The following is a 16739-nucleotide window of genomic DNA, read 5'->3' as shown; positions in this document are numbered from 1 at the left end:
GGGATTATGACACACTAACGTTTCAGACAAGAGAGAGAGAGAGAAACAGATGGATACTGGATACAAGAGAAGAGAGTCGAGGCCTCGAGGGGATTGCCTTTTCGATATTGCATTTTTAATCGTACTTATTTACGTTTAGGGTCGGTTTGTTCTCCAAATAGGTTAAACTAATTTTTAAATTTTTTTTATGTTTATTTATTATTAAAAATATTAATCATTAAAAAATATTTTTTGATTAAAAAAAATATTTTTCAGTAAAAAAAAATAGCTTGGTTTTTAGGAAAGTGTTTTCTTATTATTTTGGGTGGAAAACATTTTCCGGAAGTTATAAAAAATTTAGAAATGTCATATTATTTGCTGATTATATCAAATTTGGTCCTCAAACTTTTGATTGTTATATATATTTTGTTCTGAATATTTTTTTTAATTTCTTTTCTTAAAATTTAATTTTTATATTAACTTTGATCCTTATTTTTATTGTTATTTGCTTTTTCCTTATCATTTTTTAATTAAAATTTTTTATCTATCAAATTTGATCTTTATTCTTTTGATTGTTACTTATTTTATTTGAAATAATTTATGAAATGTTAATTATTATTATTTTAATTTCTTTATCTTTTAATTTTTTTATTTTTTAGATTTGATCTCTATTATTTTGATTATTATTTATTTTATTTGAGATAATTTATGAAATTATATTTTTTTTCAATTTCATTCTCATTCACCTTTTTAATTTGTAAGATTTATTCCTCATTATTTTACTAAACTTGAAAAAAATTAAAACATTAATAAGTTATTTTCCAACTCATTTTCCATAATATAACCAAACACTAGAAAGTATTTTCCAACTTATTTTTCATTACACTACCACACATCGAAAAATAATTCACTTTTCCGGAATTCACTTTCCAAAATGAAACTACTTTCCAACAAACAAACGAGGTCTTAAAAACATGTTTGTTTTAAAAATATTTTATTAATATTTTCAATATCAAATATGCTGATATTAAAAATTAAAAAAATATTTTGATATATTTTAAAGTAAAAATTACTTTTAAAAAGTAATTTATATCAAAATATCAAACACGCAATAAGAGAATTAAAATAGGTTTCACTTAAGTTTGTTAATTTCTTATGTGCTTTTTCTATTTCTTGTTCAATCCTAAGATTTATTTTATTATTTTTGATCCAAATCTTACTTGAAAAAGAATTTTAGTTATTGATCTAGATAGAATTTGTGCTATGCCATGGACCAACCCAAATTTTTCCAACATCAAAAAAATACTAACAAGATATAAGTGTTAATAAAATCTAAAAGCCAAAGATGATTCAAATGGATTTAATAAGTTTAATTAATTTAAATAATATAAATAAAAAGATGCAACGATAATATATAAACTAATAAGAATATGACAACATTAAAAGGTCAGGAAAACCAGGTCTTAGCCTATCCAAATTAGTATGTCAAATCTGCAACTTGGTCATGATATAAGAATAACCCTATAAAAAGCAAACTGAGTAAAACTATAAAGGTTGATTATCAAATAACCTGATGTTGAAGGGAAAAATTAAAAAAAAACATTAATTTTTCAATTTCATCTCTCAGCATTTGATTTTAAATTATTTTATATCAAATTCAGTCCCTATTCTTTTTATTGTTATTTCTTTTGTTTTGGTTCCTTTTTTGTTGTTTTTTTTTTCAATTTTATCTTTCAATATTTTATTGATATAGAATTTTACTTTGTTATTTTTTAGGGTTTACCTTAGGGGTGAGCAAAAAAACCAGAAAACCGATTTAACCGAAAAAACCAAACTAGTAAAAAAAACCGATTAAACTGGTTAAAATATTTAGGAAAATGTCTGGTTCGATTCGGTTTCCAGTTTTGGTATGTCTGAACCGGCCAACCCGAACCGAATCGAACCGGTTTGGTTTAGGAATGAAAAAAAAAACTAAACGGTCCAAGCCGCGGGCCGCCTCCTCCCATTACTTTCCCTTTCAACAACCCTAAAAGACCATTTATCTGCTTTCCCTTTCACACAGTCGGCCCTCCCCTCCAACCCTTTCAATTTTCATTCACACTTCACAGTAACACAACCGCCCCCTTCGATCACGCCGACTCCCATTAACAACCGCCCTCGCCCGTTCCCATTAACAGTCGCCTCCTCTTCACCAGTCAACGAGGTTAGGCTATTACGACCATTCATCACATCTCGAAAAGAATGGCAGACTTAAGCAAAACCCTAGAAGAAGGGGAGAGGATTGTGATTCCTAGCAGATGACCTGACGATACCCTTAGAAAATCCATTCGGATTCAGGCTGGTTATACCCCCCCAAGACGAAGTCGCCGTCTACCAATCGAAATGGGCCCTGGTATGCTCTTCTTTGATCTGGAGAATCATGAGTTTGGTTCCATTCTCTTAAATTTTCTGCTATGTGTGTATGTGGATGAAGAAAGATTGATATGGGTTGGTTTCTTTTATTATAATGTGTGACGCAGTGGAGAAAGGAAATGCAGACTCAGGAAGTTCCTCCGGGTTATGATCCTGTTGTTCCTACAAAGCCAAAAACTAAGTCTGTTAAAAGGAATGAAAGAAATAAGGAAAAGCGGCTTTAGAAAAATAACCATAGGTTTTTTCGATTTTGGACCTCAAAAACCGAACCCAAACCGAACCGAAACCAGTCAATTTGGACTGGTTTCGATTCGATTTGGGTCCCCTTTTTTTTCCTTCCGGTTTGGTTGTTTTTTAAAGGTAAAAACCAAACCGAATCGAACCGAAAATGATCACCCCTAGTTTACCTTATATGAGTTTAATCTTAGGCTCGTGATCGGGATCATAAGTTTCAAAAGTTAACATAGGTTGATTTTAGTTTTTTTTTAGGTCCTTTTTAAAAATTAATTTTTTTTTCAATTTCATCCTTCAACATTTGATTTATTTGAAATTGGTTGTCGTGTTTTAATTTTCTTTTTTTGGGGTTATTTTAATTTTATGTCCATGGTCATAGGGTTAATAGGTTAACCCGATTTAACTTAGATTTTTTTTCATTTCATTTTTTTCCTGTTTATTAAGATTTTGATGTTTCAGTCCCTCAAATTTGTAAGGAGAAAGAGTCATAAAAAATGGTGTAGAATAGAAAAAGTTGTCAATTGACCAAGTTTTAGGGACAAAAATAGTCAAATTCAATTTAAATGATTTCATCTTGATTAGAGGAGTGTCATTTAGGTATTTTTTTTTATTTCTCATGTCACCAAAAAACAATATACCAAGGTTAAGAAAGAAATTTTTAATTGGTTTAATTTTATGTTTTTTTGATCATTTTAGGGGTTTCGATGAGGCTATAAATTGATTTATTTGAATTTTTAAGGTGTAATGATGTATCATTATAGTTATATGAAAAATGATGGAAAAATATTATTTTAGTTCCAAAAAACTCTAGCTTAGCTTTTTGACTTGTTTTTTTAATGGCAGGAGTCTAGGCAATAGATGATGCGATGCTTATTTTTAAAAAAAAAAATTAAAAAAACAAATGATATATTATCTATTTAAAAAAAATAATAATAAAGAAGGCCACACATGCGGGTCTAATACTTTTTAACCTAGGTTATTGGTTTTTTTTTTCAATTATTTTTTAGGTTTTGATTGAAATGCAATATAAATTTGAATGAATTTATTCTTCTTCATTCTATTCACGTTTCTAGAGCACATTGCTCTAGACTTCTCATAGTTTACCTTAAGCCCAGATGCCCTACAAGAAACAGAGAGGATGCTTGAGATAAGTCTAATCTGGGAATTTATATGAGCCTTTGTGAGAAGCAATACATCATTACATTAGCCAAAAAAAAAAAAAAAGATTAGAGATTCCAGGACCCCTTGTAGATATGTGCACCGGTTGTCATACATTCTCAGACACTGTCGGTGATGATATTTGCACCGGTTGTCATACATTCTCAGACACTGTCGGTGATGAAGCAAGGCAACTTCTCCATACAAAGAATAAAAAGGTAAGGTGACATTGGATCCCCTTGTTTTAGTCCACGAGTAGAAGCAAAACAAGGGGATCCTATGTAATTTTTTTTTATTGAAAAATATATTTTAAAAATACTAAAACGTTTCTAAACATAAGATAAGTATTTTTTTTTTCACTTGAGGGGCAACCATGTAATTTTCTAGTGCATAAAGAATAAAAAGACATGTTTGCCCATGCATGATTTGAAAAAAACATTTATCACTCAATATCTAGTTCAAATATTTTGTTTGTATAAGAATACTTTCATAATTACACTATTATAAAAAATAATGTTCTAGTATAAATGAACAATAATTTTCTTTAAAAACATAATTTAATGTGATGAAATCACTAATTCTTGGTAAGACATGATTTTCAACTTTGTCGTAAATATTCTTTAGAGATGTTTGGTTTGGAGATGAAATGATTTTTTTTTTTGAAGATATAACCCTTTTAAAGCATAAACTATACCTCGTAAAAATAAAAATACATATTTTTTAAATGGATCCCACTAAAAAAAATCATTACATCTCCAAACCAAATACACAAAACCCTCTACGACGCCCAAAAGACGTCCAAATTTGGAAGATGGGCTCTCTACCAAACTTCATATCATATAAGTTATGTAGTTATTTAATGGAAGATTTTGATAAATTGGAGAGATTGTAAATAAAATAAGAATGTTTTGTTCATAATAAAATATTAGCATCATCCATCTGTTTTAATCAATCCAACATCATAGACTTGTGGCGGTATGATAGATTGTAGGAAATAAAAAAGAAGAAGAAGAAATATTAGCTTCTTTTTGGGTATATCATAATAATTTTTAAAAAATATTATGAAATTATATAATGGCTATTAAAGAGTTGGAATATTCACAAATATACAAAAATCATCATCATTATCATTATATCATCATCAACCAACGTTTTTTGCTTATCATTAATTGCCCCTTAATGACCGAATTAACTATCAAACAAATAAAAAAAGAAAAGAAAAGAAAATGTAAAAAAAATAATAATGAAACATAAAATGTAAAAAAAAACAACTTGAGAAGCATTTTCCAAAACTTTAATTTCTCTAGTTATCTATCCATAAATATTAATATGAACAGCAATAACTAGCTTGTTTAGTTGCAGATACCTCATCATCAATATTAATCACTTCTTTTCCCACCGGAAGAGCCTTTATGGTAGAAATTGTTGTTTCGTTCTTCTTAGCCTCCAAGCTTTTTTGGCTTGCGATTTCATGGATTCTGGTGATCATTTGCATGAAAGCTTCCTCCACGTTCAAATTCTCCAACGCTGATGTTTCCATGAAGTACAAAGCTTCGGTCTCTGCAAGGTTCTTACCATCATCTTCATCAACTTCTCTAAGATGACTAATATCAGATTTATTTCCGACAAGAACAACGACCATATCTGAGCTACCAAAGTCTCTTAGCTCATGCAACCATTTTTTCACATTGTCAAACGTTGCTCTCCTTGTAATGTCATAAACCAGCAACGCACCTAGAGCCCCACGGTAGTAAGAACTGGTAATAGCTCTAAACCTGCGCGCAGCAGGTGAAATTATTTCCATCTTAAATAATGAAAAAATAAAAACTTTGTAATTATTTGTTTTAAATAAGGTGATATTCTTGAATCAGTTTGTACCTAAACCTAAATAATGGATGGTTGGATCTTACTTACACCATTTAAGACAGACAGCCCAGATCATGTGCATCTTTAATCGTTAAAGTTCATGAATATTATTTATTTTTGTGTTTTAAAAATATTTTTGAAAAAATTTAAATTTTTTTTATTTGTTTTAAAATAATATTGTTTTGATGTTTTTAGATTATTTTGATGTATTAATATCAAAAATAAAATATTATCTTAATATATTTTTAAATAAAAATATTTGAAAAAATAATATTATATGTATTATTCGCCGCAAACAAGATTGAGTTGCAACAGAGAAGAAGATGATGAAAATGAAGAAAAATTAATGCTTGTAGTGACGTACAGGGTTAGGATGGAATAATTTTTTACACCTGTTTTATTGATAGCACCAAAGGAAGTTTCGTGGGGCAGATATCTGCACCGAATCATTACGGTTTGGATTTAGACATTGCGGTATAAGTTGTTTTATTGAATTATTTTTATTTAAATATATATATATTTTTTTAATTTATTTCTAATATTAGTACATCAAAATAATCTAGAAATATAAAAAATTAATTTAAAATAAAAAATAATTTTTTAAATATAATTGATGAATTTTAAATACAAATGCTCTCAAGAATTGCCATTGCCATGAATATTATAAGAAAATCAAATAAAAAGTGTATTTTTATGAAAGGAAATGTCATTTTCTTTCACCAATTAGTTGTATTGTGTTTAAAAAGTCCCTGTGAAAATGAAATCAATTTAAAATAAAATCTGATTGTGTTAACTTTCAAATCAATTTAAAATAAAATCTAATCTAAGTTAGATTTGAATAAATTTTAAATTAATAAATTATTGGATTGACTAATTAGACAAGATGAAGTTTAATATGGTATAAATGTTCGGTGATGAAGGATTAATCATATTAAAAAACAATTTATAAATTATACATCAGTTGTCATAGGATCCAAATCACATTAGTTTTACACCTCCTTGATTGTTGTTAATGAAATGACAACGGGACAGCACAAAGGGGACGAAAAAGAACTGGAAATTAATTACGAGGTAGAACTTTGTAGCAGCAAGTAATTCGATAGACGTTCTTTTCATGAATCTCTAGTGGATTTACTTTTGCGTTGCACTATTAATTATAAAAATCTAAGATGAACAGGATACATAGAACTCTAAGTCATTATGCGGGTCCCAAATAAGTAGAAATCATCTTCATCTTTGGTAGCATTTTAATGGAGATTAAAGCAGATCACATATGATGATCATAAACAGTGTTCAAATTCTGGTTGATTCATCTGGTTGGAAATTTAAAGGCAGGCTATATATCCTGCTGGATAATTAACTGCAAATTAATTCTGCTGGAATGAATCTCTTCATCAAGCATCAAAACTCAAAGGGTGAGGCTGGTGGGCTGGTTTCTAGATGAACATGTAATTTCACACAGACACGCAACCTTGGCAAATCTCAGATATGAAAACATCTATCCTAATCCGAAAAAATGATGATTCACCATGCCAAAAGAGTTCTGTCACCTGACAAAATCATGGAAAAAAGAGAAGAAGAAGAAGAAGAAGATAGGCATACCTTTCTTGGCCAGCGGTGTCCCATATTTGAGCCTTGATGAGCTTATCACCAACTCTTATATTCCGGTAAGCAAATTCAACCCCTATAGTTGGCTTAGAATCTAACCGGAATTCGTCTCTGGAAAACCTTGATAGAAGATTTGATTTCCCAACTGCAGAGTCTCCGATAAGAACTGCTTTAAAAAGATAATCGCACTCTTCATCATATGAATCAGCCATATATATCTATGATCAACTCCCTGGCTAGCCTGCAAGCTCTTCTTCAAAAAAGAATGAACAAGAAAACCTAAAGAATATATCAAAAGATGCAGAAGGTTGAGAGTTTTGATCAAGAAATAAGAAACAAGACTCTTGAGGCATGGTGGAAAGTCATGTAGAGAAGTATATCTATATATAACTCCAAAATCAAAAAAGTCATGTTCAGATTTATAATTGCAAACACAGTGACAGGTACATGTAGTAAATTAGTAATCTTCTCGGCATAGGTTTGGAGGGTATTGAGTGTTTACATGTGAGGACATGGATAGAGACATGATGGCTGTTTCTATAATGCTGTCAAGATAAAGAGGAATAATCAATAATCCATCCTTAATTCTTAATCCTTCCATTATTATTACAACTCCTGCAAAAAAGCGAACGAAGGACCACTAATGTTCTTCCACGTAGCTCTTCCAACGACTTTTCAAAATTCCTGTTGCCATCCAATGCTCAAGTGGCAATCGATAAACTGGGATGTCTTCACTGAGCGCTGACAGTGTTGTTACTCTATCAAGGATCCCTTGTTTGAATTCAAAGATTGTAATTAGTTGCTTGAAAATATTGGATTAAGCTATAATGGCTAATCATTCCAGTCTTTTATGTTAGGGTTTTTAAGCATTTGGATTTGACCAGAGGTTGGTGGTGAGTTTCATTTCTGCAACTAATAAATAACCAGATATGGAATGAAATAAATTATTTTTCTGTTTTCTTTTTCCTTACAGCAGGACTGAGTTAAGTAAAAGCTGTGTGAGGATGGGAACTTCTTGTGTAGCAAGCAAGAACAGGCAAGTTTATATGCAGTTTTGAGAATGACCCGTGAAATGAAGCTGGCAAACAAACAAAGCCACTATGATTCAATTTTTTGTTTATGCAACAATTAAAAATAAATTATAAAAAGAAAGGTAAAGGATCTTCGGAATAAGTCAAGAAACCTTTCGGCTTTCACGAGATTAATGAAAAGCCAGAGAAGACAAGCTAGCTGATGACTATAGCTTTTCGAGATCATGATAATTACACATCTTTTTTTTTTCTTTTATTGATAAAGGCTAACTAGACATCTTGATTACAAGATATCATGTAAGAAAAAAAAGCAGAATGACTATTAATCGAAAAGAAAGATGAGAAAATAAGGCCATGGATGTCTCTACTTATATTTTATCATATATTTTCTTCTACAAATCATTACAAGTTACAACCTATACGAGACGACATGCTCGCGTGCTAATACAAGTTTATAAAATACATATACTTGATAGTGTTATAATTATGAACCAGCGTTAGATAAGTAATAGAAACTAAAGATATGACGGATCTAATATTTCATGATAGAAAAAAAATTTGTGTTGGTAATAAAAAACGTAGAGACAAAACAATATGATTTGTAACAATTCACAGTGTTTTGTGAGGAAAGATACAGTGCTTTCACCATATGATTTAACTTAATTTTCTGTTAATAAAAAGCAAAACAAATTACAAATCTAAATTATCTACCAACTTAATATTAAAAAAAATCAACAAAGAAAATTTTTGAAAGAAAAAAATCCATGAGAAAAAACATTGTAGCAATTGACAATGTTTTATGAGGAAAACTACAATATTTTCCCCAATACAATCGACAAAGAAAATTTTAAAAGAATCATAAAAAAACTATTTAGAGAAATACTGTAGTAATCTACTGTGTTTTGTGAGGAAAACAACAACGCTTTCCCCATATAATTTAGTTTTATTGTAATTATAATTTTTAACTAACATCTCAATATAAAAAAAATCGACAAAGATAATTTTGAAAAAAAAACATAAAACAATTATGCAGGAAAATACTACAACAACTCACAGTGTTTTAAAGAAAAGAATTACAAAGCTAAATTCTCAACCAGCTCAATATTAAAAAAAATCGACAGAGACAATATTTGAAAAAATAAAATTAATAAAAACATACAAAACGCAGGGACGAAAGAACCATGTTGGAAAACATTATAGCAATTCATAGTATTTTGTGATGAAAGCTACATTGCTTCCTTACATAATTTAGCCTTATTTGTAGTGACTTATAATTGTAATTCTCAACTAGCTCAATATTAAAAAAATAAAATTGACAAAGAAAATTTTTTAAAAATCATAAGAAAAAAAACTATGTGAAGAGACACTGTAGCAATCCCACGATGTTTTGTGAGGAAAGTTATAGTGTTTTCCCCACATGATTAAGCATTATTACAAAGTTAAATTCTAACCAGCTCAATATTAAAAAAAAAATATCGACAAAGATAATTTTGAAAAAAAATATTACAAAAAAAAAACGCAAAATAAACTGGAAAAAAACCATGTGAGGAAAAACTGTATCAATCCAAAGTGTTTTGTGAGGAAAGTTATAGTGTTTTCCCTACATGATTTAGCTTTACTTGTATTTATTTGTAATTGTAATTCTTAACCAGCTTAATATTAAAAAAATAAAATTGACAAAGATAATTTTAGAAAAAAACATAAAAAAACAAAAACAAAAACTATATGGGAAAAAAACATTGTAGCAATCAACAGTAATTTACGAGGAAAGTTACAATGCTTCCTTCACATATTATAACTGTAATTCTTAACCAGCTCAATATTAAAAAATAAAATTGAAAAAGATAATTTTGGAGAAAATCATAAAAAAACAAAAACAAAAAAACTATGTGGAGGAACACTGTAGCAATCAACAATGTTTTAAAGAAAAAAATACAAAACTAAATTCTTAATCAGTTTAATATTAAAAAATAAAATCAACAAATATAATTTTAAAAAATAAAAAAATAAAATAGAAAAACTATGTGGAAAAACACCGTAGCAATTCACGGTATTTTAAAGGAAAAAAATTACAAAGCGAAATTTTTAATTAGCTCAATATTAAAAAAGTAAAATTGACAAAGATAATTTTGAAAAAAAAAAGAAAAAAAGGGGGAAAATGAAAAGTGCAAAAAAACTGAAAACAAAAACTAAAAACTAAAGAAAAAAAAAAAAGGAATGCACTGTGGATTACTGTTGTAATCCACAGTGCATTGGGTGTGGGTGAATAGTGAATTCCCAACACCCTTTAGCTTATTACTTAATTAGAAGTTCATTAGCCACGCGCACGCCAGATAAAATTTCTTCTGAAACAAAAAAAGAAAGATTTTATAAGTGTTTACAAAGCATATTTTTCACATAAAAAAATAAATTATAATCCCAAATAAAAATTTTATATATGCAATTAATTAAATAATCCGAGAATTCTCCGTTACAACTGCTAGACTATTAGGCCACGTTACACCTGGGTTAGATTAAAAACAATTGAATGCGAAAAACAATATTTAGGCATTGTTAATATGTTTTCAAAGAGCAAAAAAAAAAAATGTTATCATGAATTCAAAATCTGGGCCATATTGAATGGTATTTTATATATATAAAAGTATTGAGATGATAATATATCAGATAAACCTGGGTAAACCTGAGTTAATCATCTAAATTTATGATTCAAGTCCTGAAAATGTCATAACCCCATAAATAAAACAAACCAAAAAAAATTACAATGTTCAATTCTCAATCAAATCAATGTCGAATAATGAAATTAAAAATAAAAATATTGAATTAAAATAAGGACTAAAAAAAGACTCGAATTAACCCTCAACAAACCTGCTACATCCACAATCTAGATCATTCACCCCACTAGAATTAACAACCTTTTATTTTCAATTTTTTTTTTCATTATCTATACCCTAACCAAGTGGGTGAGTTTTTTTTCATACAAAACAAGAAAAACAAGGGTTGTTCATGGGACTAAAATAAAAACAAGCCTAACTTCTTTCAAAGCTTGATAAAAAGGCTTTTTTTTAAGTTAGATTTTAAAAAAAAGCATTGTAATACCAAATAAAGGATGACATAATATTTTTTGAAGTCTATGGGTTGAAAATACCATTGCTATAAAACTCTGGCTAATTCGCTACTTGGTTGACTCGGGGCCTATGTCATGTCGAGTTTGTTTAAAATATAGGGATGAAATAACCCGGTGTGACCTGCTCAAAACATATAAGAATAAAATGACTCGGTGTGATCCACTTAAAAAGTATGAGGATGAAATTGAAAAAAATAAAGATGAAATTAACAGAAGAAATACATTTTAACCCAACTTCTTGCTTATCCTGATTTTAAAATTAAACTATGTGGGAATTGTATCGACATGATTTAATTGACTTGGTAGGTTTAAAGGCAATATAAAAGACTGTAAAAAAAAAGATTTGAGTATTAAAATGAGGAAAAAAAATAATTAAATTGAAAAAAAAAGGGGAGAAATGAAGAAAAAAATAGTTGAACTAATAACAACATGGTTGGATCAAGGTCAATATTAATGGCAGCTCTCTTGGTAACCCAATTTGATCTAGTTGCGGAGACAACATGAAAAGTCTTGCTGATGCATTTATGGATTATATAGTTATGATAAAGTTTAAGAAAAAAATCTTGACATGTCAAATGACTAGTTTGGCGAAAAAAACCATAACTTTAGATCTAAATATTAGATTAAGCTCAACTCGGATAGAAGGTTCTACATACCTAGTTTTATAAAGAGTTAGTTGGTTACAATAACCTAGGTTGGAGAAACCCTTAAATAAGGTCTAGAAGATTTTTTTTTTGAAGTTTTGATTATTTTCCTAACTATTTTTAAATTTTAATTATTTTCTCAACTTAGTTTCAAATTGTTTTCTTTAGGTTGGTTTTTACCATTGTATAAATTGTTGATGTGTTATTTTTTCATTATAATCTTATAAATTATTAAGTTTTAAGAATATATTAAAAACCTTAGAACTTGAAAACCCTAATTCCAACTTTATGTTAGAAGATCTATTCAAATATCACTTAGGCAGTTAAGCTGCATTATTTATGTGTCTGATATAAACTAAGAAAATATTATGTTTTATAATCGTTGATTCATCTAGGGCTTAAGAAAAGTCTTTCTTAGTAATAAAATTCTTATCTTATTAGGTTAAAAACATAATTGTTCTAATGCCAACATAAAAAATAAAATAAATTATCTTTTTATTTAATATCAAGAATATATCTTATACATAACTTTAAAATCTCACATATTAAAAGATTTTTTTTGATATTTTTGAAATGTAGGCCAAAATCCTTTGAAATTTTACAAACTTATTGTAAAATCCATGCAATATTTTAAAAAAAACATGTCAAAGTATTTTAGATTTTTTCTTATAGAAAATATGCTTAAAAAAATTTAGAATTTTTAGACATATGCAAGAATAAAGAAAATGTTTTTTATTTTATTTTATTTTATTATTTCTAAGGTTTTGTTTAGCAAAAACTCATTTTTCTTTGTAATAAAATTATCAAAAATAGGCTTAAAAGGTGTTTGCCAAACACACCCTTAAACCCAAAAAATAGCAAACTAAACAAGGTGTTAAACCCTTTTAGTAGTCAATGGTATGTTCCATCTCAAATGTATTATGATCATCTATCATTGGTAGTGATTGAGATTGTCAAAAACTAGTACCGAAAGGACAAATGATGGCTTTTTTTATCAGGTTTCCACCGACAGTGCTAGTGATGATGTCCCAAAATATCCAAACAACTTAGGAGCAAGTTTCATATGTTAGATAATCGGTTAATTTCTTAATTTTAGCAATCTGATATATTCTTCTTGACTAAGATGACTGGTAGCCTATACCTGACGCTTGATGAGCCAAGGTGGCTAGTGATTTGTACCTATAAAATGTCCTTTTTAGTAGCTTTGGGATTCTCCAATGCTTAAGTATGTTTCTTTTTAGAGAGAACAAATGCAATGATATTTTAGAGAGAAAAACTCTAAAAATATGTATGCTAAAACATATTGAGAATGAAAAGATTATGGATCTAACGTCTAAAGGATTCACGAGATATTTATAACCCATGAATCTTATCCTTTAATGTATAGGAGGGGTTGAAGTGTCATTTTTTCCTGATAACATTTAATGAGTGATGGATATTCTTTACATGAATATTCTTTACATATCATTAATGAGGGATAAATATCTCTTACACATCATTAATGTTGATGGAAATATTGTAAGTCCTTAGAAGACTTTCATACACCTAGGGGTGTTAGAAGATGAGCATCTTTGAACTTAACATTTCATGTTAAGGATGATAAGAATAAATAAATGAAGTTTTATAACCCAATAAAGGGCTCAGAAAGATTGTCAATTCTATATCCATTTGGACTCAGTGCATAGCTGAGCCTGAGTATGTTGGGTCTGGCAACTCGTCAAATCTATATGTACTTAGACTTATAAGGATATTGGATTATCACCATGTCTTTGATTTCTTTTTAACCATTATATATATATAAACATTTTGTTCCATCACGATGATATCAGCTAAATGAGTGAAGTTGGATATTATGATTCATTGCTGATATATATAGGAACTGGCATATGACTTGTTTCCAAAAAAAGCATGTAATGGAATGATGGTTTGCTTTTTCTATGGACTGAACTTTGCTCTCTTGATATCTGGTCTCAGGTAATTTATCCACTTGAGTCTATAACTTTTACCGCATCTTTGAAATCCTAAATGAAGAAAACAAGGAAGAGATCATGAGAATGAAATTGATGTCTTGTGCACTACCACATTTAATAGTTTTATCAATGAAATTTTTTGTTGGTATTTACACTACCATTGCCTCAACAATAATTTTACTGACAAATTCACAAATGGAAACCATTTGTCGATAATTTCATTTCTGACAGTAAAAAAAAACACTAATGGTTTTATAGACGAAAAATACACGTAAAGTCTCATAAATCGATGCCCCAACATGCGCCTTGTTTTTTTTACCTTTTTTTAAGGTTAAACAAGTACATGTATGGAATAAAACGAATGTTTTCAATTGACAAAAAATAATGAAAATAATATCGAAGATTACATTGCATATGTAATCTCTAACTTCTCGAATGGATACTTCCATCTATACGAGATTGGGCCTTCAACTTTTGCCTCATACGGTAAATGGATGGGTAGATGCTTCATGAAGTCAAAAACTGATGGAAGAAATATCATTTCAAGTTTGCATATTGTCTCAACGATATTCGTTTCAAGCCTCTCAATGTGTTGTGTCTGCAACTTACTAGAGCATATATCTCTAAAGAAATGACTAATCTCCGTAAGTGCATCCCATATCCCATTTAGCAATAAATCATGATAAGTTAATAGAATTAGTGTTTGCATAAACACGCGGTAATCATGACTCTTCATTCCATACAATCTACAATCCTCCAAATTAACCAATCCTGATATGTTTGAGGCATGTTCATTGAGAAAATGCAGACTCTTCAGTCATTCATACACCAATAGTTGTGTATTCTTGTCTAAGACGAAACTTTCTTTGGGCTTTGCAACCAGTGACTCAGCATAAACTAAATTCATATTTTTACAGTGACAAAACAACATTATATTTATTCTAGTCTTGATGTTATCCTTTATCTTTCCCTTCATGACCATGATCATGTTGAAATGCAAAATCCACAATAAAATTGCTGTTGTGATTGGAAAAGTTGAAAATGGATGAGTTGTGTTGAGATAAAGGGTGCAGAGGGGAAGAAGGAGAAAGAAGGAAGGGGAGGGTCGATGACCAGATCATATATTAACTATTATCGATGAAATTACCGACGAAATTATTCCATCTATCAATCTATTAACAATTATATTGGTATAAGTGACAAGTCACTATACAATTTTCCTTGTTTTAATTCAATTGTAATTCCGTTGGTAAAATCATTTACAAAAAAAATTATACGTTATCGTACTTTTTAGTTTTTTTCAATTCATTTTATTTCAACTGTAATTTCCTTAATATTTATTCACATAAATATTTTGTCAGTAAATACCAATAAAGTTAGCAATGAAATATAATCAATCAGTAAATATCATCTCAAAATACTGACCGAAATTTTCATTGTGAGTGGTGTATCATCAAGGATTATGGAGCATGGCTGAGAGTATAAAAAGTTAATAGATCACCAGCTTTTGCCAGATTCCGTGGCCATGTTTTTCAACGTAAGCTAAAAGCTTCTTGTCTTCTTCATGAGTCCATGATCCTCTCTTCAAACCCTTATTCTCTCAAAACGAGGAGACTTTATCTTTTTTCTTTTTTCTTTTTCTTTTTTGTTTAAACAGACCAAATTACAGAATGATTAATGAAGTTTAGTTTGCTTCTTTGATACCAAAAAAAGCACGTTCGTGAAACAATAACAATATATATATATATATATATATATATATATATATATATATATATATATATATATCCGATTACATTTGTAAATCAGTTGTGATCTAGTAAATAGATTTATTTATTCTTTATTAATAATATTGATAATAAATAAAAGATATTTATTATTTACTAAATGTTATAAAGAAAAATAATATTTGAACTCTTCTTTATATCAAAGAATTTTATATCCAAGAATAAGATTTATGAGTAATGAATATTTAGTGAATTTTTTTTTTAAAATACTAGGTTCATAATTGTTTTCTTTTCTTTTTAATACATTTTAATTTGTAGCTTTTTTTCTCTAAAGTATTAGTTTTAGAGCAATTATATATAGACCGGAAAAAAAGTTGCTTAAAAGTATATGCTCGGTGGCTCCTTGAAATCTTGGGTGCATTGGAAAAATCCAAAGGCACCACTATTTTCATGTACCCGATGTCTTGTGTATGATCAAACCAAATTATGGCATAACTATATATAATTGTTTTTTTTTCACGATTAATATATATTTTTAAACTAGTTTATATGTTAATCAAGAATAAATCATTTTAAGAGTGTATTAGTCACATTAACCTAGTTTGATGTCAAAACTATTATATATATATATATATATATATATATATATATATATAAAGCTAACTTCATATTCCTTCCTTATTAAAAACTATCTAGGAATTTCTAAAGATTTTTATTGTTATTTATAATTATGTTCTTTCCTTATTTGCATCTTGCCCCCTATATTTACTTCTATTTTCACATTGACCCACTATTCCTTTTATTAATCCATTGACCCCCACTTTTTCTCTTTCTCTTTACTAACTCTTTAATCCTTTATTATTGTTTTCAATTTCACCACTCTCATTAAATAACTTCTCTTTTAATCCAATTAAATTAATTTGTGTAATATAATCATTTCTCCACATCCTTTGTATTTTATTTTATTTTACTAAAATCAAGATGAG

The 16739-nt window shown here is 28.7% G+C and overlaps 1 protein-coding gene across 1 annotated transcript; it reads right to left on the bottom strand.

Annotated features, from left to right (window-relative positions):
• Positions 1-4890: 4890 nt before the first annotated feature.
• Positions 4891-7799, bottom strand: LOC133675468 (ras-related protein RABA6a-like). The gene is made up of 2 exons (XM_062096855.1): positions 7252-7799; positions 4891-5558 (listed from the first exon to the last, which is right to left on the bottom strand). Exons 1-2 carry the CDS (start codon positions 7467-7469, stop codon positions 5108-5110), a joined length of 669 nt encoding a protein of 222 aa, XP_061952839.1. The 5' UTR covers positions 7470-7799; the 3' UTR covers positions 4891-5107.
• Positions 7800-16739: the final 8940 nt, after the last annotated feature.

Source organism: Populus nigra, chromosome 16 (assembly GCF_951802175.1).
Source record: "Populus nigra chromosome 16, ddPopNigr1.1, whole genome shotgun sequence".
NCBI classification, from domain to species: domain Eukaryota; kingdom Viridiplantae; phylum Streptophyta; class Magnoliopsida; order Malpighiales; family Salicaceae; genus Populus; species Populus nigra.
This window is presented reverse-complemented; position numbering and strand designations above follow the sequence as displayed.

Bases quoted from the DNA above. Each gene is read 5' to 3' on its own strand.
- LOC133675468 (XM_062096855.1), bottom strand. From the start codon at position 7,469: ATGGCTGATTCATATGATGAAGAGTGCGATTATCTTTTTAAAGCAGTT. The intron at 5,559-7,251 runs GTATGCCTATCT...TGCTGCGCGCAG, and splicing joins GACACCGCTGGCCAAGAAAG to GTTTAGAGCTATTACCAGTT.